We start from the raw sequence: 15,909 nt of genomic DNA, 5'->3' as shown, positions 1-15,909 counted from the left end.
ACTGTGGAGGAAACCTGCAGAAATTGACTAAGTGTGAACATACCCTAAGTGAAGCCACCCTGAATGTTTGCCTCCTGCCTCGCCGTGGTTGTTCCTCGGCAATAAAACCAAAATGGTGGCAGCACTTCGTATTACACGTGTCTTAAACAAGTGAATTTCCAGTCCTGCTCACTCTGATTTATTTGCAGATGTTGGGACACGATTGAATCCCCGATTTGGTGGTGGATCATCAGAGGTCCCATTTTGGTCTCCATCTCGGTAAAGTATTTCACATTTACATTGACTGAGTTAATATCAAATACATAATAATTATAATAAACTCATCTCCACAAATGGGTCAAGATGGGTTCAAGAAGCATTCCAAATAGATCCACGAGGGAGGGGTTCTGTGATGTGCAAATCACCATACAGAGTGTGAGGAACTGCCTCTGCTCAGAGACCCTCTGCTGACTGTATCCGCCCCTGAGGGTTTTCCAGGAGATCCCATCCATATTTGATTGGTGGGGTGAAACCCTGGTACTTCTGCCCATCAGGAGAATGAAGTGGCTGCGGCACTCCAGCCCAGAGACAGCGCCATAAAAACAATTGTGGAGATTCCTGGTACTGCAGCTTAGTCCTTGTCACTTCAGTGGGTGGTAGTATTGGTACCAAGCACAGCCGCCCATTCAGACAAGCCTCCATACCTGTCTAAACAGGGAAGGGGTCACAGAGCTCACTGAATTGCCTTCTCTTCTCCTCATTGGTGAGGCCCCATAGCTTTATCCTATGATAACACTGCTTATCGAGAACATAAGTAAGAAGTGTGATCCTAAGGATACAAAAATTTTACTCAATTTTTCCTTGTATATTTTTAAAACTCACTAAAGAAACTTTAATGTTCGCTACTTCTCCTTTAAGAATCCACAAATTGCTCAAAAGGTTTTTAAAAAAAAATTGTGGTTGTTTTGCCTTGGGGTCTCCCTCTTTTGCAATGTTGGTAAGGCTTTTATTGGGTCACATTATTATGGTACAGAGAAGCTGGATGACAACTAACATGGCCGTTAGTACAGATCCCTCAGGGGTTGTCACTCAACCTTCCTAGAAGGTTCTTGGAGAATTTGCCCCATTTATGAAGAGATTTTCAATAGGGTGTATGTTAACAGAGCTGGGTGACAACCCCAGTAAGTAGTCCCTATTTTTGGTGGTTTGTCCCACCACCGGTCCACAAAGAGGTGGGGCTATGCTAATTAAGAAGTGTTTTGTTAAAAACTGGGTGAAGCTTAAAATGTCCCAAAAAAGTATGATGTGACCAATTAGTTGTCTTTAACAGAAAGAGGTACAACGGCTCAGTAAACGCATCTGGGCAGAAGAGGAGAGCTCCAAGATTTTTTTTTTTTTAGGGTAATGATGAGGCAAATATACTAAGTAGCATGTGTCACTTTTATAGGCTAAATTTGCCTAAATTTTCCCCAATGGGTTACAAAAAGTTGCAGCTGTCTTTTAGCACATGAGTGCCATACGTAGGGTCTATGGTACCATCATTCCATTAACTGCTGTTAAATGAGGAGGCATCACATGACTTTAAATGAACAATATGGGTAAAACTAGTGCTGTTATACCTAGTGTGGGATCTGCGGGGGCGGAGCATGGCGCAAGGATACTTTCTGATATAGAATTGCTGTTATGTTCCGCCCCTTCGGTTCCTTCATTACATATAACACAGTGTGTCATTTATGCCTGGAGTGTCCCTTTAATATAAACACTACAACTACAACTTTTTGATTCACCCTTTTCCGTCAAGACAACCAAAAGGTGTGCTCACTCTAAACATCTGAGAGATACGTCTACATATTCCTCACTCCAATGCTGCTGGATAACTTAGTAGATTTGCCTTTAAGGGGCATGAGTGACAACCCCCACGAATGCTATTATGCCAGTCACCTTGGTTGTCCGCATATTGTATACAACTAAGAAATACAATTATTAATAATTCTACATTTTCCATAGAAATATATATATATTTTTTTATGTTTTTCATTGGAATATTTCAATGCAAAAAAAATATATTTTAGTGTATTTTTTTTTTGGTTTGTTCTGATTTGATACAAATTTTCATTTGACGACCTGAAATAACCCAAAAATTCCTTCTTTTTTAAAAAATTACTTTGTTATTCTTTTACCTTTTTTTTTCTTAGGTACTGGTTGTATTTTAGCAATATTACCTGCGTGCATTGTATTTCCCGGGACTTGTTCTTGCTTTTCGTTGTTTGATTGCTTGAGTTTGTATAATTGTCATAACTCCTGATTAACAGACCTCTAGCCGCCATGTCGTCTGTCCGCTGTCTGACGCTGCTCCGTCTCGCATAGCTGTGTTCTATGGGCTTGACATCATCATACTTGCGATGTATGACACAAAGTCCCAAGCAGGTTGATGTCAGGCCCAAGATGGCTGCCATCCTATCCAGCTATACAAACCTGAATAAATTCCACCGGGGTCGGCGATTCAAGTAGAAGACAGGTTTTGATGAACCGCACGTGTTTTACTTCACAGAAAATGTTTTGTTTTTGTTTTTTTTATTCTTTTAGCAGGTTTCCAGGTTTCTGACTCTTTATTTTATTTCCTTGTAGGTCAATTTTATTCTTTTCATCTGCATCATCAGAATTTTGGTTCAAAAATTACATTCGCCCGACGTGGGAAGAAATGAACACAGCCAGTATACGTAGGTGTCTGTTTCATTGGTGCTTATATGATTGACCTCACTGTCCGGTATATGAAACGCGTCAGTGCTTTATTTTGATTAAACATTTTATATGCCTTAAAGGGATTTAGAAAAGTGGTCTGCTTTTTTTTCCTGAAAATGTGCTTCTCTTGCATATGGGCTTTGCCTGGTACTGCAACTTATATTCATCCACTTACATCGGAATAAGCTGCAGTACCAAACGCAGCCCATAGACAAGAGAGGCGCTGTTTCTGAAAAAAAAATAATGTTCCTACTCATATACAACCCCTTACATAAAACTAAGGCCTCTTTCACACGGGCATTGCGGGAAAATGTGCGGGTGCGTTGCGGGAACACCCGCGATTTTTCAGCGCGAGTGCAAAACATTGTAATGCGTTTTGCACTCGCGTGAGAAAAATCGCGCATGTTTGGTACCCAAACCCGAACTTCTTCACAGAAGTTCGGGCTTGGGATCGGTGTTCTGTAGATTGTATTATTTTCCCTTATAACATAGTTATAAGGGAAAATAATAGCATTCTGAATACAGAATGCATAGTACAATAGGGCTGGAGGGGTTAAAAAAATAAAATAAAAATTTAACTCACCTTAGTCCACTTGATCGCGTAGCCCGGCCTCTCTTCTGTCTCCTTTACTGAACAGGACCTGTGGTCAAAGGACCTTTGATGACGTCACTCCGGTCATCACATGGTACGTCACATGATCTTTTACCATGGTGATTCACCATGGTAAAAGATCATGTGATGTACCATGTGATGACCGGAGTGACGTCATCAAAGGTCCTTGACCTATAATGAATGCTCACCACAGGTCCTATTCAACAAAGGAGACAGAAGGAGATGCCGGGCCGCGATCAAGTGGACTAAGGTGAGTTAAATTATTTTTTATATTTTTTTAACCCCTCCAGCGCTATTGTACTATGCATTCTGTATTCAGAATGCTATTATTTTCCCTTATAACCATGTTATAAGGGAAAATAATAATGATCGGGTCTCCATCCCGATCGTCTCCTAGCAACCGTGCGTGAAAATCGCACCGCATCCGCACTTGCTTGCGGATGCTTTCGATTTTCACGCAACCACATTCACTTCTATGGGGCCTGCGTTGCGTGAAAAACGCAGAATATAGAGCATGCTGCGATTTTCCCGCAACGCACAAGTGATGCGTGAAAATCACCGCTCGTGTGCACAGCCCCATAGAAATGAATGGGTCGGGATTCAGTGCGGGTGCAATGCGTTCAACTCGCGCATCGCATCCGCGCGGAAAACTCGCCCGTGTGAAAGGGGCCTAAGAGTCTGTACGGTTTGCTGAAAGGGGTGTGGACCTCAATGTTTTACCCCCATCATTACCATTTTGGGGTGCCACCAAGATGCCCTCTATTTAAAGGGGTCTGTTTTGGTCTCACAATTCCTGAATTACTTTACATTGTGCTAAGAGAAGGGAAGAGAGAGCTGCTTGATTGACTGTCTGGCCACAGAGGTATTCAGTATGTTGGTGTCGAGAGGCTCGAGACTATAAATTATAAAATAAAATCACTTTAAACAACACAAAATAAATCTCTAGGGGTGAAGAAAGGAGGCTGTGACGTATTTGAGAAGAATGGTTGTTGCTTTACATTTTACTAAGAGAGGGGAGGAAAGAGCTGCTTCATATAGGATCTGGACACAGAGCTGTTCAATATGTTGCCATAGAGAGTACAAATAATGAAATAAAATCACAAAATAAATTTTAAGGATGAACAGAGGGAGGCTGTGACAACTCTGACAAGAATGGTTGTCGCTTTACAGCGTACTAAGGGAGGGGAAGAAAGAGCTGCACCATTCAGTATCTGGACACAGATCTGTTCAATATGCCATAGAGGCAACAAATGATGAAAAACCACTATAAAAACACAAAATGACACTTTAGGGGTGAACAGAGGAAGCTATAACAATTTTGACCAGAGTGGTTGTCACCTCTGGTATCTGACTCCTCTGATAGATCAGGGGATAAACTAACGCTGACATTCGTAAATGTTTCCGTTGGCAAAAACTGACTGGATAAAATTGTCCCCCCAAAATATCTCCTATAGACTGACTTTCCACAAAAATGCTGTGCTTTCCACGCCTCCTCCTGGCACTAGCTTATGAAATGTGTTTCCTAATTAAGGCAAATTCCATCTCATTGGCCTTTCTGTGTGTGGTGCTTGAAGGCATCTGAAGAAAGCTTGTTTACTGGGGCACAAGTTCTCCCGTCGGGCATCTTTCCAGCGACATTTCGTGCCGAGCGGCTGTAACTCAACCATGCGATGGATCCTTTGTGCTCGACGTGGATGTGTGGTACCAGGAAAATACTTGTCAGATTTACTCTCATTAACTCGTGTTCCTGCTAATGAGATGCATTTTCCGGGAGGGTTATCAATAAATGATAAAAAACTCTTCTTTACGGCGGGCGTCCTGGGTGCTGAAGAAGAACGAGTGACAATGTGTTAGTCTGGAGATACATTGCAACATTGTAACAGTTGATTATTGCACATAAACTCTCATCTGTGCCCAAATGTACAAAGGTGGTGGTGGTGGCGGCACCTACCATGGAGGCAGGCCGTGCCACTGCTGTGTAACCCGTGGGCACTGTCACTGTACTGCTCCAGCCTTCACATCATATTATACAATAGAATTCTGTTTACCTGCAGCCTCCACTAGGGGGAGCCCACTGCATACAGATTCATACAATCCATACTAGATATATAAATCTATAAATGCAGTGAGTTCGCTCTAGAGGCGGGCACAGGAAGAGAGAGTTTTAGCATTTTAACCCCTTCCTGCCCTGCCTGTTACGTCTCTCTTTTAAGCACCCAGTTAATGTAAGGCGTCGTGATATTCGGGTGCCTGCTCTGTGTTACAGCCTGCACCCTGCTCTAAAAGATTACTCTGGTCAGATGCCACAGTCAATAGTGACTGCCACCTCTGCCCTTCAAGCAGCACCCCACAAATGTAAATGAAGGCCCCCCAGCCCTCCCCATCCTATCACATCTATTACACCCTGCCTCTGGCAGAGCATAATAGGATGCCTGTAAAAAGTGAAGTGGTTAAGGTATTCCCATCTGAGACAATGGGGTCATATTTAGTGAACGGGAAAATTCTAAGTTTTGATCCCAGTCCTAATTTTTCACAGTTGTAATTCGTTACAATGTATCAGAGGAGGCGATGCTCTGTGAAAATACACAGCATCAGCTGGAGTCTGCAAGCTCATAGCGATAATCCACACTGATACATTGTAACCAACCATGCACTTCTCTGAGCAGGACTAGGCCAGGACTGTTTTATTAAAGTCATGCCATTTCCATTCACTGACTGCAAACAGAAATATTGAAAACTGTGAGAAATTTAAAAATATATTAGAAAGTTCCAACATTTTTTTTTATCACGCAGTTCCGGTAACAACGCGTTTATGTCCTATCTCATGGGATAGGGCGAGACCATCACCAATCACAACACCTGTTTAAATGGAGCTATCTCCAGCAGTGCCATAGAGATGAATGGAGCAGCAGTGCACATAGTCTACGACCACTCCATTCCTACGAGGGGCAACGACACTCCTATTCTTGTGATTGGCGCGGGCCCCTAACAGTTATCCCCTAGCCACTGGATACGGGATAAATGGTGTTAATGGAATGCTTTATGGACAATCCCTTTAAATCTTATCTGTCTCCCCCCCCCCCCCCCCCCCCCAAAAATGTCTGACAACATGGTGTTAAAGGATATATCTGAAACCCTTAAAAAGTGAAAGCACCCCCAAACAGTATGGTGTCCTGAAAGCAGGGAGACAGACTATTGCAATAGCTCAGAACACCTTCGTGCAACTTTGTATCAAATAGGAATTTAAAAATAAACAAAAGCGCATGAAGGCTCCGACTGTAGCAATTTGTATCCAGATTGTGACCGTCATCTCCATGGTTACAAACAAGTGACAGAACGGTGACCTCCATGACAGGGAAAGGGTTAAACCTTGAGTCTCACGGAATGATGGATGCGGTACGGACCGAGAAAGTGTTTACTGACCGCATCCAGCATCACAGCGGGGAAATCCTCGCCGCCCATAAAGCATCTCCTTACAACAACACTGAGAAATCTCTTCCGTTCTCCCGTTTATTAGCAGAATCCTTCAAAGGGACCTGGCGGATCTCCAGGGTTTTATCGGATTATGAGGAGCTAAACATTCATTTATTGTGAAGGGTCAGAAATTAAACGTCTCCCGCTTCCAGGCTTTTCTCTTTTCAGTATTTTCTGTGTACAACTTAAAGGGCTACTCCAGCTTTAGTGACAAAAAAACAAAACAAAACAAAAAAAAAAGCCTTTGGTCCCGAAACAGCGCCCCCACCTTGTCTGTAGGTTGTGCGCGGTACTGCATCTCATCACCGATCACATAAACTGAGCTTCAATAGCCGACACTGCCCATGGGCGAGGGTGGCGCCGTTTCTGGATCCTTTTTGGTAAACCTGCCCTTTAAATTGAATCATGGTAACGCCATAACCGCCCGTCTCTGATCTGATTTTATACTTTGGTTTAGGACTCACGCACATAAACCGGATGTATTTTGCGATGCGCAAAAAAGACGGATGACGTACGTGTGCATGCTGTATATTGCGGAACGGAACAGCCGGCCCCTAATAGAACCGTCCTATCCTTGTCCGTAATGCGGACAATAATAGGACACGTTCTATTTTTGGCGAAATGGAAATACGGAAACGAAATGGACACAAAGTAACTTCCGTTTTTTTGTGGACCCATTGAAATAAATGGTTCCTTATATGGTCCGCAAAAAAAACACGGAATGAAAATACGTTTGTGTGCATGAGGCCTTAGAAGGAGATCAGGTAGTACCAGGGTGCAGAAGCAGGAAGCGGCACAACCCTGCAAACACCACCTGATATCTCAGCTTCCTGGACAACTGTATGATGTGGGAATTTGATATTGGGATAACGTTAGCCTGAATTTTTAGTTTTTCAGTGGATTTGGACTCTTAGCTAGAAGGGAATATAGTGGTAGCTTGGTGCTGAAGCAGCAAACAGCACCTGATATCTCAGCTTCCTGGAGCATTATACGGAATGAATAGGAGGTGGATAATGGAGGATAATTGTCTTTGGGTTGATTTAAGCTTTAAGGGCTCATGCACACAAACATATTTTATTTCCGTGTTCCGTTTTTTTTTTGCAGACACATTGAAATGAATGGTTTTGCATATGGGCCGCAAAAAAAAAACGGAACACGGAAATAAAATATGTTTGTGTGCATGAGTCCTTAAAGCTTAAATCAACCCAAAGATAATTATCCTCCATTATCCAACTCCTATTCATATCGTATATATCCAGGAAGCTGAGATATCAGGTGCTGTTTGCTGCTTCAGCACCCAGTTACCACTATATCTCCACAACTCGCACTTGAGTTGTCGTTTTCCGGTATTGAGATCCAGCAGAAGATCTCAATACCAGAAAAAAAAAACGTTCCCACGCAGTCCTCGTGCATTCTGAATGCAAAGAGATCCGTTCAGGATGCATCAGGATGTCTTCCGTTCCGGCAGCATTGTGTCGGGTCATAAAAACGGGGAAAAAAACGGATCCGTCAGTGAGAACAATGTAAGTCAATGGTGACATATCCGTTTTTTAAGGCCTTTTGCACACAAACTTATTTTCATTCCGTGTCCATTCCGTTTTTTTTTTGCGGACCATATTCCTTTCAATGGTTCCGCAAAAAAAAAAAAAAAAAAACGGAAGGTACATTCCATTTCTGTATTTCCATTCCGCAAAAAAATAGAGCGTGTACTATTATTGTCCTCATTACGGACAAGGATAGGACTGTTCTATCAGGGGCCAGCTGTTCCGTTCCTTCAAAATACGGAATGCACACCATATTTTTTGTGGATCCGTTTTTTGTGGACCGCAAAATACACAAGGTTGTGTGCAAGAGACCTAAGGCTCCTAAAAAAACGGATCCGTCACCCATTGACTTTCAATTTCTATTTAGTGACCGATCCGTTTTGATTTCACACAACCGCATCCTAACGGAACGGATGCATCCTGATGTGCAAAATCAAAAAACGGATCCGTTTAATTCCAGGAGTGAGATCTCACCACCGTAATTACAAATGTAAGTGTGAAAGTAGCCTAAATTCACCCAAAAGTGAGCCGTGCCCAATATCCCATTCCACCCTCTGCCTTACTCACAAGTGTCCAGAAAGCTGAGATCTAGGCTGCTGTTTGCATGGTCTTCACCATGTCTTAGCTTCTTCTTGCGGCTGGCTTTTTTGTATTGTATTTCTGTCATGCGTAGAAGTCACGATTAGTCAAGCCAAGAACCTTAGGGTGCAATTATCCACCGAGCCTTATGTGCACAGAAATAATACATTTTAATTTTTATTTTTATCCCCTTTAATCACAACCGAAGCAGCTGGACAAATGCAAATGTAAATTTGTGGATAATGGAAGTGACTGAGTATCAGAAAATTGCTGCCTAAAGCGCCTGACATTTACCTCTCAGCGTGCAATGTGTCACACGTGAGAGCCCTCCGCCTTTATTGTAATGTGAAGGTGAAGCCTCTTTCATGGCTTTGCTTCTGCCTGGATGATAGAGATAAGACCCGTAAGGTTCGCCCCCGTCACATACAGCATTTATAGTCAAAGCTGACAGTACAATACATCTATATAATGAGGGGAGAGGTCGGGCACCTCACACGTCACCAGGAGGGGCGGCAGACAAAGGTTTAAATCAACGAGGACCCTCAACTATCAGCTATAAACTCTCCTCTCGAGAAGACAGCCAATTGATTCCAATGAGAATGATGTAATGCATCATTTTGCCTGCGGGGGTGCTGGGACACGATTGAACACAGTCACAGCTGATCGTCGGAGGTCAAAGCAGTGAGCACATTCTGTACTTAGAGGAACCTTATAAAAAAAAAAGTAAAAAAAAAATTTGCAACGTGGCCCTTTAAGGAGCACTTGTCAGCTGGATCAACCCTACTAAACAAGGCATCCTGCCAGGTAGGGTAGACTCTGCTGATTAAAATGATACCTGTCTCATGAAAATCGGTTGTGCTGTTCCCAAGAAACAAGTCATTCAGTCTTTATGCAGATGAAAGCTTCAGTGTACTGATAGGCGTGGCCTGCAGTGGATAAAGGGAGGAGAACAGAGGAACTAGGCCCCACCCCTTGGTGCATTGAAGAACTCACTTGCATAAAGAATAAAATTATTTTTTTCTTGGGAATGCCACAGCCGATTTTCACAAGACAGGTATCAAATCAAACCATAGGATCAACCCTACCAGGCAGGATATCTCATGTTATATCTCATGTTATAGTGTTGATCCTGCCCTTTAAGGAAAAATGAGTGTTCCTAGGCCGCTTCGGTAGCAGTTCTGAACTTACTGAGAGATATGCAAATTAAATGAATTACTGTGTTGCACCAGGAGGCCACTGTGGGACTATTTAGCGGGGGAAGGAAATAAAAGGACGTGCACACAACATCTATTACAGTTAATGTCCAACTAATGATCCACATATTGCTCCAAATCCTTCTTACAACTATATAGTTAAATGATAACATTCTGGTTGCCTGCAGCCACCACTAGGGGGAGCTCACTGCATTCAGATTCATACAGCTAGTATGGAAGCTGTAAACTCCTCCTCCTAGTAGCAGCTGGCAGTAATTTAGGTCCAGGGTCCCTCCCACGAGGGGCACCATAGCAGTCGCATGGTGGGCTTCTATGCTAGGTGCTCCATTATGGAAAGTTTTTCATTGTAACTTCTGATCTGGAGCCCAGAGAAAGACTCCGGGTTCCCCTTTTCTACAGGATGTCTTTTAATTAAATCCATTAGATCGGAGTAGTCTCTTAAGAAAATGAATGACCATAAAAGCGATTGAAGTGCAGGAAGGAGGAAGTAAATCAATTTCCATTTCCCATTTAATATCCACGAGGCCATTAACGAGCGGAGTGTCTGAAGATGCAGAATCAGCATCAAATGGTAATGTCAGTGGAGAGTGCAGTGCACAGCTGTAAATTATGGGTCATTCATGCTGAAAAACAGGTTCCCTTAAAAGGCCCCTCCCCCATACTGCGACACTTTTCTGATAATGGACTTTATGCTATGGAAATTTACTTTCCATCTACCGACTTCCTACAGAGCTTGTGCAGAGCTGCAGTGTAAAGTATGGGGGAGCAGCAAAACTGCAGTCTGAACATGGAAGTGCATTTCAGACAACTACATCCTCCCATAGACAATGTATGGGAGCCGAGCTGTCTGCTGAGCTGTGTATCTAATCCTGCCATGTGTGATACTATCTGCTGAGCTATGTATCTAATCCTATCATGTGTGATACTGCCTGCTGAGCTGTGTATCTAATCCTATCCTGTGTGATACTGTCTGCTGAGCTGTGTATCTAATCCTATCCTGTGTGATACTGCCTGCTGAGCTGTGTATCTAATCCTATCCTGTGTGATACTGCCTGCTGAGCTGTGTATCTAATCCTATCCCGTGTGATACTGTCTGCTGAGCTGTGTATCTAATCCTATCCTGTGTGATACTGTCTGCTGAGCTGTGTATCTAATCCTATCCTGTGTGATACTGCCTGCTGAGCTGTGTATCTAATCCTATCCTGTGTGATACTGTCTGCTGAGCTGTGTATCTAATCCTATCCTGTGTGATACAGTCTGCTGAGCTGTGTATCTAATCCTATCCTGTGTGATACTGCCTGCTGAGCTGTGTATCTAATCCTATCCTGTGTGATACTGTCTGCTGAGCTGTGTATCTAATCCTATCCTGTGTGATACTGCCTGCTGAGCTGTGTATCTAATCCTCCTCTGTGTGATATTGTCTGCTGAGCTGTGTATCTAATCCTATCCTGTGTGATACTGTCTGCTGAGCTGTGTATCTAATCCTGTCCTGTGTGATACTGTCTGCTGAGCTGTGTATCCAATCCTATCATGTGTGATACTGTCTGCTGAGCTGTTGTAGCTAATCCTATCCTGTGTGATACTGTCTTCTGAGCAGTGTATCTAAGCTTTTCATGTGTGATACCTCTTTTACCCACCATCACCTTGATAATGATAGATTTGGGACAAGTTCTTTCTGTTCTCCTTTGGAAGGGCTCGGACGATTCCTTTAAATAAAGAGCGGTGAAGCCACAGCTGCAATCAGCCCCCCCTCCCCCGATACCTAGAAGACGTCTCCAGTGCCGCTCCTCATACATATGACTTGTGTCTTCCAGGAGGCTGGCGAAGTCCACTCTTCTGCTGATCCCTCTCTTCGGAATACACTATATCGTGTTCGCCTTCTTCCCAGACACCTACAAGATGGAGGTGAAAATGGTCTTCGAGCTCGTTCTTGGCTCCTTCCAGGTAAGAAACTAAGAGGTAAAGTGGGTCACAAGGAGCGAAATCACGGTGTCATTAATTACTGTATATATAATGTAACGTCTAATACATGGCGTGCTTACTCACTGTTTACAAGGTCTGTGCTTCAGATGTAACACCAGCAGAATAGTGAGTGCAGCTCTGGAGTATAATACAGAAGGTAACTCAGGATCAGTACAGGATAAGTAATGTATGTACACAGTGACTGCACCAGCAGAAAAGTGAGTGCAGCTCTGGAGTATAATACAGTATGTAACTCAGGATCAGTACAGGATAAGTAATGTATGTACACAGTGACTGCACCAGCAGAATAGTGAGTGCAGCTCTGGAGTATAATACAGAATGTAACTCAGGATCAGTACAGGATAAGTAATGTATGTACACAGTGACTGCACCAGCAGAATAGTGAGTGCAGCTCTGGAGTATAATACCGAATATAACTCAGGATCAGTAATGTGGACGCCACCATTTATGCAAATTAAATGTATTATATAATGTAATGTTACATGCCCTATATGACAGCTTTATAGGATATATTGCTGGTAGTTTTATATGGTTTTGTTTTTTTCTATGTTTTTAGGGTTTCGTGGTGGCCATTCTGTATTGTTTCCTAAATGGAGAGGTAAGGATTTTCATATTGAATTAGACAAATGAAAGATAGTGTATGAAAACTATTTCTGCAGATAGGAGCATTGACGTCACCAGTAGGCAGGGTGTACCCCCAGTTCGCAGCATTACCTCGTCCAGCAGGGCTCCTCTAATGGGTGACTTGAGGTGATCGCAGGACTGATTTATCGTGGTTCCATTCTACACCCCATAGGAAAGAAACAGGCTGTGTGTAATACCACCGTTTTCTAGAGACATTTCGGCAACCAAGTGTCACAATGTATTCAGTATAATGGAAAGTGACAAGGCACATGTTCTGTATAGCTGGAGCAGAGCCCTCACCATTTCCCCTGGAGGGGTGGGGGGGGGGGGGGGGTCCTGGAGCCCCAGTCCTACCATGAGTAGCAACCAGTACGATTCTAAGTGACATTTTACAAGTGAGGACTGTAAAATATTAACCAACCTCAAGTCACCTTAAATTAGAGGCATTACCAAAACATGATTTTACTGTTACACTGCGGGAACCTGGGCCCAGGGGGATGTTTCCATTATTGGGAACATGTGATTGGTTTGAACATTTTGGAATGGTCATTAGCAACTCTGTATCCTCTAAGGAAACATTTAAAGTGCACCAAATCTTTCAACAAACTTTGAATCCTTGAATAGTGCAGAGTACATAGAACATAATGACTACTCTATGGCTTGTATCTGGCACTTTTCAGCAGTTTTCCTCTGTGCATGCACAGTGTCTAGTTTGTTGTTCTCCCAGAGATGGCGGGTGGAGACTAGCTTCGATCCACTACACACAGAAAGTAGAGGAGGATCTGCTTCCTAACCTTCTCTTACTCGCTCAGAAGCAGCCCAAGGATCATGGAGGATATCACAGAGAAGTACTGACCTGTATGGTTGTGGATAAAGCACTTATATGGCAGCCCATGTAGCTGCAGCAGACTGCTTGTCTATGTGCATCTCATTCAGTTCCTGTTTACTTCTCCTCCCGCCCCTCTCCATAAACATCAATTGACACGTGTACTACAATCCTGAAATACAATTGAACGGGTTTAAAGCATTTTTCAATGTGAATCACGTTTAACAATGGTAGGGGGGGGGGGGGGTAAACGGCTAATAACATGAAAACTAGATATTTGTCACTGATTAGACATATTACAAAGTTTCTTGTGGTCATTTGTACTATTGATTTATGCAAAGTTGTGTGAAAAGTTAGTGATCATTTAAGTCGCATTGCTGTTTCGGCAGTTCTAGCTATTTTACTGGGAATTATGGATGAACAAAAGTTCCCGTTTGGCGCTAATTTTTTATTTTGTGTATCTTGTCTTCCATCGTCTAGGTTCAAGGAGAGCTAAAACGTAAATGGCGAAGATGGCACCTCGAGAGGTGCCCAGGAAAGGATACGAAATATCACCACCCTTCAGTGGGCAGCAACGGGACCAACTTCAGCACTCAGATTTCCATGTTGACCAAATGCAGCCCGAAAACCCGAAGATGTTCCAGCTTCCAAGCAGAATTTTCTTTGGTCTGATGTATGAAGGATCGCTCAAATGACTTCAGTACAAAACATTTTGCCAAATGTTGACGTCACCTCCTTGAAGTGGATTCGGCGGGAAGCCTGAACACATGCACTCTTTTGAATTGCACTTTACGGGGTTAACGTAACCTCCCTTACACTCTTCTCCACCAAGTGAATCATTCATGAAACAAGACTTGGAGCCTCGGTGGCTTCATACTGGAATGTCTTACAACAATTTCTTGAGTGAGTTTAAAAAAAAAAAAGAGTTTTGAGAAACTGAATTTTCCAACAAAAAATCAGAAACAAAAAGTTCTAAATGTATTTATTTAATCTTCACGTCTGAGCGCGAAAAAAATATCCTCAAGAAAAGATGTAAATGGACAAGCGGAATCAAGTCAGGACTGATAAGCTAAGGAACGATCCCACTGGGTTTTCAGGCCCATTTTATATTTAATGTAAAAATATAAATAGAAAAAAACATTTTTGTAAATCAAATCTTGTCGATAGACATTTCAGAAAATGCACAAGACGTTTTACAAAATATCTCTATTTTCTTTTCTTTTTGTAATTCTATGTATTTTTTTATTTTTTTTTTCGTATAGTTTTCTCCCGCACATCTGACTGGATAGCATTTATGGCTCCCCGGTGTCATCAGTTGGGTTGATCATGGAGCTTAGTAAAAAATTTTTGCTGTTTTTAACTTTGAGAGCTAATTTAGTGTATTCCTAGATAGTTTTTTTTTTGGATTCTTGTTTAATGAAAAAAATATGTGCCAAAATACTCCCAGATATAAATATTTGACCCTGTGTTAACGCCAAACTAAATGTCCGAAAAGAGAAAAAAACTTTATTTTTTACAGATCTTTAAAATTATCTAATAAGATATATATGAGAAGCTGCACAGTTTATCTCCAGGATGTAGAAGGAGCCATATTACCCTTTAGTTCAGATTTATGGTGCATTCATTGTAATGCTTAAAGGAGCGGTACCACCTCACGTGTGATGAAATTTATCATGTTGTAGATCTATTTCTGGTTGGAATGAGAGCTCCGCCATTGCTGCGACACAATTCCTTCAATAGTTATTACACGTTACATTATTTAAATTGCAGTACCACCTTTCGCCACTGCTGTTTATCATAGACTTCAATGCAACAGCGCCCCCAGCTTTGACTTGTTCTTTGAAATAGAATAGGTTCGGAATAAAATATCCACCAGAAATGGTGGAATGCTCTTGCTAATCAGCAGAACGAGATTGTCAACATATATTATAGTCTGAAAAGAACGGAACTATCATTTTAAAGTGATTAGTCCTCTGCCGAATTCAGAGCCAGGCACCAGTAGATGTGGAATGTATGGTATTTTGACCTTCTCTGCTGCCTGCTGGGACTGCTTGTCTTCTAGTTGCAATGCGGCCACCTCTAACTAACATTTAGGGGTGTGTATATTTTGGCAACTTTTTTATGCAATGTACCTAAAATACGGGAAAAAAATCAGGAAACTTTGCTAATAGACTTGATTAAAAATGTTCGAATCTTTTTTGTTTCCAGCTCCCATGCAGTCCGATGTGTCTCTGTGCTTACATACTACAAACACGTCATAGGAGAGGAGAGGAAAGGATAGGAGTGATAGTAGCAAGAATGTTGGTTGTAGCTGTTGCTGACTCTGACTCT

General features: G+C 42.3%; 1 protein-coding gene across 2 annotated transcripts in view; it reads left to right on the top strand.

Annotated features, from left to right (window-relative positions):
- The window catches only part of LOC121000731 (vasoactive intestinal polypeptide receptor-like), a 203,976-nt gene extending 188,521 nt beyond the window's left edge, over positions 1-15,455 (top strand). For both annotated transcript variants that reach the window (XM_040431350.1, XM_040431349.1), the window contains exons 9-13: positions 189-258; positions 2,608-2,699; positions 11,960-12,089; positions 12,685-12,726; positions 14,059-15,455. In XM_040431350.1, coding sequence (XP_040287284.1) covers positions 189-258; positions 2,608-2,699; positions 11,960-12,089; positions 12,685-12,726; positions 14,059-14,250 — 526 coding nt within the window. In that variant the 3' untranslated portion in view covers positions 14,251-15,455. The remainder of the gene's footprint in view (positions 1-188; positions 259-2,607; positions 2,700-11,959; positions 12,090-12,684; positions 12,727-14,058) is intronic.
- Positions 15,456-15,909: the final 454 nt, after the last annotated feature.

This window comes from Bufo bufo, chromosome 5 (genome assembly GCF_905171765.1).
Source record: "Bufo bufo chromosome 5, aBufBuf1.1, whole genome shotgun sequence".
In the NCBI taxonomy this organism is placed as follows: Eukaryota; Metazoa; Chordata; class Amphibia; order Anura; family Bufonidae; genus Bufo; species Bufo bufo.
This window is presented reverse-complemented; position numbering and strand designations above follow the sequence as displayed.